This window comes from Ctenopharyngodon idella, chromosome 20 (genome assembly GCF_019924925.1).
Source record: "Ctenopharyngodon idella isolate HZGC_01 chromosome 20, HZGC01, whole genome shotgun sequence".
Classification (NCBI taxonomy): domain Eukaryota; kingdom Metazoa; phylum Chordata; class Actinopteri; order Cypriniformes; family Xenocyprididae; genus Ctenopharyngodon; species Ctenopharyngodon idella.
The window spans coordinates 12,905,506-12,918,392 of NC_067239.1; the positions used below are offsets into that span (position 1 = coordinate 12,905,506).

Genomic DNA, 12,887 nt, shown 5'->3' on the forward strand with positions numbered 1-12,887 from the left:
GTTCACAGTGGATTAACTGATGTTAACAAGATTTTAATAATGTATTAGTAAATGTTGAAATGAACATTAACAAAGATTAATAAATGCTGTATAAGTGCAGTTCATTATTAGTTCATGTTAACTAATGTAGTTAACTAATGTTAACTTAATGAACCTTATTGTAAAGTGTTACCATGTAATGTTAAAAAATGTAAAAGATGTCTGACGATTGTTCCGGCCTTCCTACACCCAGCAGCCCCTTCAGCCTGAAGATTACCTCACAGTTTGTGGTAAATGTGGCCAGCCAAGTGAGGACCATGTAAAATGTGACAGCTGTGGATATATGCTACCTGCTGAGACTCTGCCCCTTTCTGCTGTTACATCAACACTTTCTCCTTGCCCTTCCGTTCGCTCGCAGCTGCCCAACCTTCAGATAAACAGCTTTTATGAGTCCACCTCTGGGGGGTGCTCTCAACAGCTAGACGTTATAATAAACCCATCGGTGCGGATCACCCATGGAAATATGCTCCTCCCGCACAATGGTAGACCCGTCGCCACTTCTGGAAGCTCAGCTTGTAATGGACACAAGCAAGCTGGAGGCAAGAAACAGCAGGTCACCAAACCATGTGAATTAAACGACCCTAGTAAGTACACTACACTTCAAACTCTTACATCACATATCACATTATGCTACAAATGATCATCTCAAACATTCGTTGGTTTGTTTTCGGTTAGCTGGCTCGATTAGCTTAGGTTAGAAAGGACCAAAAAAAGGCACCATAAAAGTGGTCCATAAGTCTTATAAAGACATGATAACTTTGTGAGGAACAGACCCAAATTATAAGTAGGGTTGTAACAACTAATGGATAATAGATTCTGAAAATATTCAAAAACAAATTTGATTATCAATTAATCGCATCTGCGCACTGTGCATTGTGCATGAGAACCACTGCCAGTCATTATACAGTAGTGAATAACACATTTCTATAGACAAAACACATTTAAAATATAGCAGAGGACACAGGCTGAACTGCTACGGGAAAAGTGCATGTTATCCATGTTATCCAATCTATGTTATCCAAATCTTGAGAATGCTTTATATAGTGTGCGTCAGCATTTGGTTTGACGTGGCTTGATTTGTCATAAGGCTGCTCGATTATGGCAAAAATCATAATCACGATTATTTTGGTCAATATTGAAATCACGATTATTTAACACAATTATTGGAGCACGCGCACAGGTGGCCCGCCTAGGGACCAGCATCGCTTTCACGGCTTAATGTGCTTTTTATAGCCAGTTTTAATATCAAGCATGTCCTGCAGTTTAACAACAGTAGACTGCATCATCACTCTTATTCGGCTGATTTGGATGTTAAGTTTGGGTTAGGGAGGAATGAAAGCACACCGCTGTGAAGGCAACATACAATAAAGCAACAAAGCAGCATAATATTAAAAATTATAAACATTCCAACATAAATACTATACTATATTCTCAATATTCAAGTACTGTTTAATTGTGCATTTTTGATCAGGCTTAACCAAAAGCTGTCATATGAGATAACACCAGTAATCCAGATCTGTGTTGTTTGTTGTGTTTTGATGAAATGCAGTTGTACTGTCCAGTGATGACGATGAAGAAAGTGATAATGTCAGCAGCACAGGGACCATTAATCGTTTAGACAGCGTGTCGCCACGGCCTGCAGACTCTGCCCACTCATCTCCAGCACCCTCCGGTGGTCGGGTGGAAGCAGCGGTGAAAGCAGCTGGTGAATATGAGGACCCTAGTGCTGACTTTTTCACACAGGCAAACCACAAAAACCTGCTACCCAGGAGGAATCGCATGAGAGATCCAGTAAGCAGTGTTACATGTGTTTCTGATTTTTTTTTTTTTTTTTTTGGTCCAATAACAAATGTTTAAACATTATTTGTAGAGCACCTGCCATGCAATAATTGCAATAAGCTTAGTGCTTTGATACTTTTGATATAAAAATAAATCTGAGCTTTTAAATCATGTCAGTTTTATTACAAAATACAACCAATAAATAATGTTTTGGCACTCTTTAAAGTGGCGTGACAGATCGCTGTAGCATCTCGGTTCAAGCAGCACGTGAACCGAGCTTCTCTTCCTTTTTACTACTAATTATAGCAACAAATAAATATGAATGAACATCAGAAGGAATGTTGAAAGATACAGTACAACTTACTGAAATCCATATCGTCTCAATCAGTGCTTCAACCGCAGAAAGATGTCAATAAAACAGCTATTAAACTGTCATGTAATGTTGCATTTACCTCAGGAAAGTTATTCAATGTCCATAGCTTGATAACTAGAAAAAAATAGAGAGGAGCATTTTAATGCATTCTTTTATTATTCTTTTATATTACATGTTCATTATATTTTTACTCAACCTGTTAGGTTAAGTCTCATTTATTGTATGTTTAAATAAATCTATAATGAAAACAAGTTTTTATGAAAGCAACTAATTAAATGTTTATATTAGGGCTGTCATGATTCCTCGATTAAATTCGAGTACGCGATTTTAAAAAAATCCTCGATTGCAAAATACTGGAAGTGGTGCATTCCACAGATGAGAATCCATGAGTCGCGTTATTACACTGTTTTCTAAAGGCTGCATGATATTTTAAAACCAATTAAAAATCATATTATAGTATAGGTCTATTATGAATTCACAAAGGCTGTGATTCAATGAAATAAATATGTCCTGCGGGTTTATTATATGCACTTTAATTATTTAAATGCACGTAGGTTACGTGCATCTCAGAGTGTCTTCGTTACAGTAAATGCAGCTCCACGCGTGGAGCGCATCTCAAACCCCATCTCTGCATATGCTATGTGTGGCAAGCAGGGTGGGGCCGAGAGCCGTGGGAACGGAGAGAGGCCGGTGGCGCGATTTCTAATGAGCGTCACCTGCGCGCCACGCTGGCCTCGAGTCTCACGGAGGAGCTCTGGGAGAATAAAAGGAGAAATGATGAGAGAGGACCAGGCCTGTACTATTTATATTTTTTTTATTGTTTTATTATTTTTACATGCGGCAGTCGTCCGTGTGGGCTGCTGCTTCATTTCTTCTGCCCTTCTTCGTGAGGGCTGCCCTTCTTCCCTGAACCCTTTAACTTCGTTACACTGTGATTTTGGGATGCTTGTAACGTTCATCTGGTAACACAATGTGCACCATTTCTTTAGATTTGTAATTTAAATCATTTATCAGGGCTCCAGACTACGCCTAAAACGGTCGCATTTGCGACTAAAAATATTAATTTGTGAGTGATATTTTTGCTGAGGTCGCCATTGGCGACCATACAAATTCACACGTTATGATTGTAAAATTTGCATGTTATATGCGTGTTCTGTGACTAGTAGCCTATCACATAATTTGCTGTGTTGACGTAATTAAATGAGATGCTGCGGGTGAATGTTTCACTAAGTTAGAGTGCCGAAATATGAACAGATAGGGAAAAATTTCACACAGCAAACAGACGCCAAAGAACTAGAGCTGATGAAAGCCGACTGTGTTGTTGCCTCACGTCGCCTGCGTCGGTGCAAAACAGCTGCATTTGAACACACCTTTCTGCTCCTGCATAAAGGAGACAACTGCCTATTTCTTCATATAAATTCGTCTATATTCGTCATTCAAAAGGGGAAACCGGCTCTACAGACTGCAGATACACACACACAATGCATCGCGTGTTTACCGTTTTGAATATCAATCATGCTGATCACTTTCATTATTCCACTCTGCTCATGCTCATCAGATCAATTTAAGGTCATTAAAAGTCTTCAGTGCCTTAAACAGTAAAACAAGAGTATAAACGATCATTTTAAGGCGTCTTATTTTGTGGATGGAAAAACAAATCGCGATACTCCCTAATGTGATTATTATTAATTTCATTAAATAAATGTGAGCGCTGCATGTTTTGAAGTCAAAAGATGGCGCTGTTGCACATTCTTCAGAGCGGCTCACATTCAATGATTAGCGTACATTTGTCAACCGATTGCTTATGAACTAATGCTGATCAATTATCACAAAGTTTACTTTACATTATTTATACGGTTGTAGCAACGTAATTTTTTTTTAATCCTCATCTGAACTTGAATGAGCAGCAAAAGTAAAGCACAGACATTTCAAAATAAGAGTCCCGCTGCATTTCAATGTAATCAAAGTCAAGTAGTATGTGTATCAATTGCCCCTGTTTGTTATTTGGTTACACAAACCAAATTTAATATATTTATATATTTATTTCCATATATTTACATTTGTTTTCATTTGATTCAAAGTAAACTGTTGTAGGAAGGACTAAGAACATTATTTGACACATTATTCAATATAAAGATTGTACTAGCATCAGGGTTATTATAGTTAACTAAAACCATTAAAAACATTTTTTATTGCTTGAAATAAATGTTAATACTAAAATATAAATCTATACAAACTAAACAGACATGTTTAAAAACAAAAAATAAAACTAAAAACAAAAACAAAAAAATTAAAACTTAAAAAAATGAAAGCAGAAAATATAAAAATCTAATAGAATTCAAAACATTAACAAAAACTATAATAGTATTAAGTGAAAATAGTGACATTCATTTCCCAGAAAAGTCACAAGATGAAAAAGTTGAAACTGTAAAGGGGAGATATTTAATCACAACAGGATGACTAAAAGTAAGTGATTTAAAATTTTAAGTTCATTGTTGTGTGGCTCTTAAAAAAATTATTTGGCACCTGTTTTTCTCCCCTATAGGAGCCAATGGCTCCTTAATGAATTTTTTTTTGTCTGGAGCCCTGTTTATACACCTACGCCAACACAGTAGAACACATCAATATCTTCCTAAATATGTGCACTGTTCATCGTGATTTCAAAAAAGTTTAAACCCTCACTTTGAGTTTGCATTTTTTGATGTCCACACATTCTTGTTCAAGAAATTACAGTGGTTGTAGCATTTCTATCATAAAGAAGTTGCCAAATATCAAAGATTAAGCGAACATTTGAATTAAATTTCATTTGGCCGATATTAAAAAAGGGTTTGATCATGCTGTAAGTGTAACAACAATCTCCTGCCCTCTGCAGGAATTAGTTATAATACATGTACATATAATGCACATAAGTTGATTGTTTATATTATGTATATTGTATTTTAGCAGTGTTCTGGAACACCATACAACCCCATATGATTACTTGCTTTTGATACTTCATTTGTACCAAATATTATTGCCTTTTTTGTTCTTATATACGTCATTTATTTGAGTGTTGAATTGAGCAGTTGAAGTTGTAACCTTTTAATTTTATTTATTTTAATATATTAATGTAGTAACTGACAGAATTTCTTGTGTAGTCCACAGTATTAGTTGAGAAGTTGTTTTTTGAATCAAGAGCTTGTGAATCGGAATCAAATCAATTAGTGAAATGAAATCTTCAATATCCCCTTATAACACAGCATTAGCAAGTAGCAAATCATGGCTGTAACGTAACCTAGACATGAGATAATGACATGGATCAATCAGAATTTTGTATCATATCATGAACGTGAGAGAATTATTAAACCCTGGACAGTTTATATTTTAAGAAACATGCAGATCTGAAAAAATCTCTTTATAGGATGTAGAGTGTGCATTCATTTCTTGTTTGTGGTGTGTTTGGAGTGTGTATTTTTCTTAATTGGTATTTTTCCCTTCGAGTTTGGGAACACTGTGTTTGAAGATCCATCTCCGTCTAAGAAGATGAAAATAGGGAAGTTGGACAGTATTATTCTGGAGTGCAGGAGTGTAAGGATTGGCACACTGCGCAGGATGGTCACCAAACCGGTTGTGGTGAGATCACTTAAACCAAAAACCTGCTTCAGATCACATGCAGAAATGAAAATTGTCATCATTTACTATTCTTCATGTCATTCCAAACCCGCAAACAATCTCTTTATGAACTTTTTGAAGCATCAAAGTGTTAGTTGTGTGGGCTGTCAATGGAGGCACAGACATCTCAGATTTAATTAAAAATATCTTCCCTTGTGTTCCGAAGGTGAACGAAAGTCTTGCAGGTTAAGAACGACATCAGTAAATGATGACAGAATTTTCATTTTTGGGTGAATTAACTCTGTTTTTGTTTTGTTTTTTTTGTTTTTTTTCCCTTTTAGTTTACAGTGGATTACATTCAGCTGGATACAGAAGGTAAGATACAGCTTTGAAAAAAAATTCAAGTAAAATTTACTGTTTGTTCCAGTCTCATTTGTCATTTTTTGCTGTGGTGTTGTGATTTGGAGGTCCTGAGGTGGACGTGTTGGAAACAGTTTATTTGAAGTCGTCGGAGCTGACCAGATGTGAGTGGTGTAATGTCAGGAAGCTGCCAGTTCTGTTTCTGCAGACCACCGATGAGGAGTGCCAGCGTTTACAGGCTCAGCTGCAGATGTCTCATGACAACGGAGGAATATGGTACGACTGCAACGGCAACAGTGAGTATCAGAACTGAATCATATCAAGCAAGCATCAAAAACTTAATGATGAAAGCATTTCCTTAAGGGTCATTGCACAAATGAAAAGTTAGGTCTGTGAAAAGCTTCAGCAGCATTTCCTTGTAGATGCAACAACAGACTAAAGTCCAATTCACACTGCACTGACCAACGCTGATAATCTGCAGACTCTAGTACATCACTTCTTAAACATTCCACGACCAGACATGCCGAATCAACATGTTCAGTCGGTGAAAACAAGCACTGACCAACACCACATGGACAGTTACAATAAGCACATGTACAGTGGCTCCTAAAAATGTCGCAGTCTGTCTGCACCAGCAACAGACACTTCGTCAGATCAGTGTGTTTCCCCTGTTGTGAAAGTGTTGTGAAGTACATAAAGACTGTTTTTTTAGGCCCAATCCCAAATGGCACCCTAAACCCTCAGTCTTCCTCTGAGTCCGCACTTTCGTGACGTAATGCCGCTTTTACTGCTGGGTAAAATCCTCTGCGTAGCTCGCAGACTTGCAGGCTCAGCTGAAGTGAATCTGGCAGTTTTGGAAGATCATTTTTAGTCCATCTCTGCAAAATGGACTTCACAGTAGGAGATGGACCAAAAATGAACTCTGCCAGATTCTGGAAGATAAATTCTTCAAACAGTGGTACAAGAGGATGTGGTGCCTGGTGGTCATCTTTTAAGATTCTTTACCTAACCTAAGTCTCTGAGGGTACGTTTACACGACAACAATGTACTAAAAATGGAAACGTTTTTTCTTTGTACAGATGACAGCGTTATCAAAACTATCCCATTCACACGGATCCGTGAAAATGACTAAAAACTCTGTATTACTCATGCCAGACAAGTAGTTGTAAAGAAAGACTACGCGCCTGCACATACACATTCTTTTACAGAGCACTCTTGCCAAACACGCATGTCCTATCTACCTTATTTTTTTAAGTTTACAGCACTTTGATATTCTTCTCGTTATTTCCCTATAGCGACTAATAAATCAGAAGTCTCGCACATTCACAGAAAACACCTTACTTCTGTATTGAAAAATAATGTGGTTAGACTAAACACGCAATACGCATGTGCATGCCGTCACCGTTTTCACAGATTTACGTTTTTGCAGTTTACATGGAGATGGCAACGGTATCGTTTTCAGTAACTTGCATTTTGAAACCCGTTTTCAAAAATTTGTGTTTTCAGGCCAACAAAACGCTGTTGTCGCGTTAATGAACAGCCAAAACACATAAAAAGTTTTCCTTTTTTAGCTGAAAACGGTGTCGTGTAAACAGCCCCTGATATCCTGACACCTTACACTTCTGGAGACTCCAGGTAGGTTGCAGTTCTGGAAAATGGTAGTGCTGGAGACTAAAGGGTTCCTGATGGTCTCACACTTAATTCTTCACCTTAATTCTTTATTCTTTTGCAGTTAAAGGGATAGTTCACCCAAAAAAGATAATTGTCATCATTTACTCACCCTCAAGTAGTTCCAAACCTGTATACATTTCTTTGTGCTGCTGAACACAAAGGAAGATATTTGGTAGAATGTCAGTAACCAAACAGATCTCGCCCCCCCCATTTATTACCATAGTAAGAAAAATAAGTATTATGGTAGTCAATGGGGGGCGAGATCTGTTTGGTTACTGACATTCTTCCAAATATCTTCCTTTGTGTTCAGCAGAAAGAAGAAATTTTGTGCCGTTTTGGAACAACATGAGGGTGAGTAAATGATGACAGAATTTTCATTTTTGTGTGAACTATCACTTTAACGTGTCTTTACTTCTCTACCTGTTTTTGTCTGTCCCTGTTGACCCAATGAGCATTTTGATGTCCAATGGTCATGCCATAACTTTGCAATTTCTCATTGGCATCCTTCTCATTAGCATTTAATCATTTTTGACTTTTCAGTCTGAGTTAAATCTCTTTTTTGCCTCATTTTGCCTGTAAAAGAAAACCTGCCTAATAATTATGCACACCTGATTATAAGGAATATAAGGTTTTTCATTTCCAGCCTTCATGAACAATTATATATCACTTATAAATGATTAAATACAAAATTAATAGTAGTTATTAAGATGTGGTGATGTGGTTTGGAATTGGTAAAATGTGCCTTGAAAAAATATATGATCAGAAAATCAACTTGCATAATAATGATGCATGCAGTGTAGTAAATGCTGCTCCATCTGAAAGCACTGCGAGTTTGAGTTGCTTATAACGTGCATTTGAAAAAGCAACACGTGTCAAACATCTTTCTAGACATTTAAAAGCTTTTACGTACCTCTTGTCCAACAAAAGACAACATTTAACATGTTTTTACTCAACTCACTTCATAACGTCAGTTAAGTGTGAAATAACATTCTTCTGTGAGATGATGTGTGTTCTACACAGAATAAGGCACACAACATATTATTTAATAGTATGCTATACAGTGATAAAGGCTATGTCGATTAGCATTGCATTATACAGTAAATATACTTTATCAAGAAAATACCCGAGAAGGCTTAAAGAACTCAGATAAACCATATGTTGTCTTAGTCGTGTGTTTATTAGTCATAGCGTTTTAGTCTACTGTTTATTCAGCTACAGCGATAGTATGGTACCCATAGGGCAGTGGTTCTCAAAGTGTGGGGCGTGTACGGGTACTGCAGGGGGGACGTTGGAGATCAAAAGGAAAAAAAAAGTTTTGCAATGCTGTTCAAGTGCATGAATAGCGGTTGGTGCTCTGCCTATATAAAGCGGCACCGAACGCCAATTACACTGAATCGTTCTTCTTCAGATTCTTGACTTGTCACTGTGTAAACAAGCCAAACATAGAAGTTGCTCGCCATAGAAAAACACCGATTCGTTCAGCTGACAGAATCACAAGCTACTATTGTGAACAGCATGCTCCGCTGCTGTATGTGTTCCGGTGAGAAGACGTAACTTACAGGAAGCTGAGCTTGTGAGGCGCTAAAATGTTATATATTGGCGGTTATAAATTGTTCATTCAAAGTATCACTGAAATATATATATATATATATATATATATATATATATATATATATATACATATATATATTTTTTTTTAATTTAAATGAAAAATTCTGATCTATTATTTTCTCTTGTTATAGTTTTCAATGATTCAGTGACATTACAAAGTGAAACTAATGCAGGTGTTTTTTTTTTTATTGCACGTTTTTCAATTTAAAAAATCTTTCAATTTTTATAATTTTTAATGAAATAATATATTATTACACACATGTTTATTTATAAAATAAGTATAATTATAAAATAATAGGGGGGGCGGCAGATTTTTTTAAAGGTTTAAAGGGGGGCGCGACCAAAAAAGTTTGAGAACCATTGCTATAGGGATTTCCCTGGAATGACATGCTTTATCGTACTTCTGCAAAGCATATTTGGAGTTCCTGCATGAGAGCTTCCTTTGGCTTTCAGATGGAGCAGCATTTACTAATCACAGAGCCACGCTTCCCTGACAAGCTGCGCATAAAAAAAAAAAATCACATCTTTTGTTTGAATTTGATTAATCGTGCAGCCCTATTGTAAATGGAGCTTATGTGCTTATCATAAATGTCCAAATCAGTTAAAATTAGTTAATGATTCAACAATAGTGCAGCTGTTTATAGCCCCAAACATAGGAGTTTTTTCAAAGTGATAGATAAATTGTGACCTGTCATGTATGTATTTGTTTTCATTACTGGGAAGATGGATGTACTGTAGAAACAGAAGTGAAATTGCTCAAAGCTGGTAGTGATTTTGTTTCAAGGTCACTTAGTTTTCTTCGTTTCATCATTGTTGGTGATTTTTACTGCTTACATTTGGACTAAATCTGTTTTTTTTTTGTTTTTTTCTTATTCTGCTGATGCTCTCCAGATGATGAGAAGTATATTGTGTTGATTTTCGAGAGCGGCCCCACAATGCAGGAACAAGTATTTCTGGAGGATATCTTTGCTGAAATCGGCCGAAATAACAAACTGACAGATTTCCCTAAGAAGATCAGTTTTGATGAGGCCAACGTTAGATTGGTTGAGTACAATAAAGCCTCCAAAGAAAAAGAAAAGGTGATTTATGTTGCGCTCATTCATAATTATTCTGACTTAATTTTATAATCATCTGTGTGTAAAAAGTGCCAATAATTATCCTTCACCTCAGGTTAAAGATGAGAAAGCTGCAGAATCAGCAACACCATCTTCATCACCCTCAGCATCCCTTTCGGTTGTCACGGTTACCGTGGCAACAGCAAATATAGCCCAAACAGCCCCCATCCCTTCTCCAGCGACTAGCTTCCCAACACGCATGTCTGCTCGGCTCCAAGAGTACTGTGAAGAGGATGATGAGATGGCAGAGCTCCAGCCAACCTTCACTGGTCCAATCATCAAGTAAGACAAATTAAAAAATCTTAGCTTGTAACAATTTTTTTTATTTTTTTATTTTTATGCTTTGAAAGGGCTCAATAAGACTTTTTCTGCTAGCTCAGTCCGGCCAGTAGTTCAAATTAGGGATGGGCGATATGACAAAAAAAATTAAATCTCAAATAAATATTCAAAACTGCGATTCTCGATTTTAAAAAAGTACATTTGTGGCAAAACATAAAATTCGAATTAATTTTAAAAATCTGAAAAATTGTCCAGCCCCAGTTTAAATGTGTACTTCTAATTTGTGTATATATATATATATATATATATATATATATATATATATATATATATATATATATATATATAATATACTAGTCGACGTCAAGCTTAAAGTGTCATGGCACAGCAGTAAATTGACTAGTCGATTAGTCGTGCAACCCCTATTGTGCAGCCGTCATGTTCTAGCTAGAGCAGGGAAAATAACCAACCAAAGCATTCGTAGAGAGGGAATTTTTTCCGCTGGTGACGACTGTGTAGACGGAGCAAAGGAATCAGTGTGGACCTCATCAAAAGTCGTTAAATACAGGTACACCAGCCAGGACCTCATCTACACTCATACTGGATAACATGCTGATTAAACCTGTCAGATACAACAAAGAGTTCAAGTTCAAGATGCATTGAATCCAGTAAAACACATTTAATGTTTGCATAGTCTAATAAAGGAAAATAGACCAGTCGCTACTTAAGGAAATATGTTTTGTTATAAAATGTGATTTTTACCAACTAACCTTTTTATTCAGTTCATTATATTTAGTAGACTGAATAGGTCCCATAGAGTACATTACATTGTATCTCAAACCTGGGCAAATTGAGTGCCAGTCACAGAGCTGGTCACAATTAACAAAGCTTATTGGCAATTTAAAGTATGTTATCATCACGTAATGGCAAATAGGCTTTCCAACTAATGTAAATCAGTATATACATAGTACAATAGTAGTAAATTTATCTCTCTCTTACACCTGCACCTCGAAGATTATAACAAATAAACAGTAATTTCTTGAGTGATAAGAGTGTACACAAGACGAGCGGTAGGCGAGACCACGCTAGTGATGCTTGCGAGCTAAATCTAGTAGCGGATGGTCTACAAATGCAGCATTGATGTTTACTGTTTTTTTTTTTTTTCTCTGTAGGTTGTTGGTTTACCCCCCGCCGCCTGCTAAAGGAGGAATCTCTGTAACCAATGAGGACCTGCACTGTTTGAATGATGGAGAGTTTCTCAACGACGTCATCATTGACTTCTATTTAAAGTCATTATCTTTATTTTCATCAATATTGAGATTAAATACAGTGCTTTGTAAAAGTACACCCCATGAAAGGTTTTGTCCCATGCGGGCATATCATATTAATACTAAAATTCTATTAGGACATTTGGAATTTTTCGGACATTTGCTTTAACAAGAAAAGTCTTTCATTCAGCAAAAATAGTGATCCTATGAATGTCTAAAAATCTCTTACATCAACTTGCAGAAGTTTTGCCATTTCCGTGATATTGAAGAGGTTTCTTGCATGTACCGTCCACTTTAAAGGGTTAGTTCACCCAAAAATGAAAATTGTCATTAAATACTCTCATGTCGTTCCAAACCTGTAAGACTTTTGTTCATCTTCCGAACACAAATGAAGATCTTTTTAATGAAATCTGACTACATTCTGTTCCTCCATAGACTGCCTTTATTTCTCAAACTTTGACACTTCAAAAAGTTCATAAAGAGATCGTAAAACTAATCCATATGAATTGAGTGGTTTAGTCCAAATTTTCTGAAGAGACACGATCACTTTATATGATGAACAGATTTAATTTTGGCTTTTACTCCATTTAGAGATGGACTCAGTTTTTCTCAAACACTCTTTGGAATAATATGGAATTGTAACAGCCAATCCATAACAATCACACTATTGTGCTTCACAGTTGGAGGTTGGAGGTCCTCTTTCTCAAATGCAGTGTTTGGTTTGGAACTGTTGCCAAACAACTCCACTTTTGACTCAAGTCCTGCTCTTCATTTAGACCATCTCTTGTGAATCTTTGGCTT

At 36.5% G+C, this 12,887-nt stretch overlaps 1 protein-coding gene across 9 annotated transcripts in view; it reads left to right on the forward strand.

The window, feature by feature from the left end:
• Positions 1-12,887, forward strand: part of senp6a (SUMO specific peptidase 6a) — a 40,609-nt gene that overhangs the window by 18,735 nt on the left and 8,987 nt on the right. For 7 of the 9 annotated variants that reach the window (XM_051875567.1, XM_051875566.1, XM_051875564.1 and 4 more), the window contains 8 exons: positions 233-623; positions 1,589-1,830; positions 5,672-5,803; positions 6,124-6,157; positions 6,250-6,438; positions 10,316-10,503; positions 10,595-10,821; positions 11,991-12,107. In XM_051875567.1, coding sequence (XP_051731527.1) covers positions 233-623; positions 1,589-1,830; positions 5,672-5,803; positions 6,124-6,157; positions 6,250-6,438; positions 10,316-10,503; positions 10,595-10,821; positions 11,991-12,107 — 1,520 coding nt within the window. The remainder of the gene's footprint in view (positions 1-232; positions 624-1,588; positions 1,831-5,671; positions 5,804-6,123; positions 6,158-6,249; positions 6,439-10,315; positions 10,504-10,594; positions 10,822-11,990; positions 12,108-12,887) is intronic. The other 2 variants (XM_051875563.1, XM_051875571.1) reach the window with 1 other exon arrangement.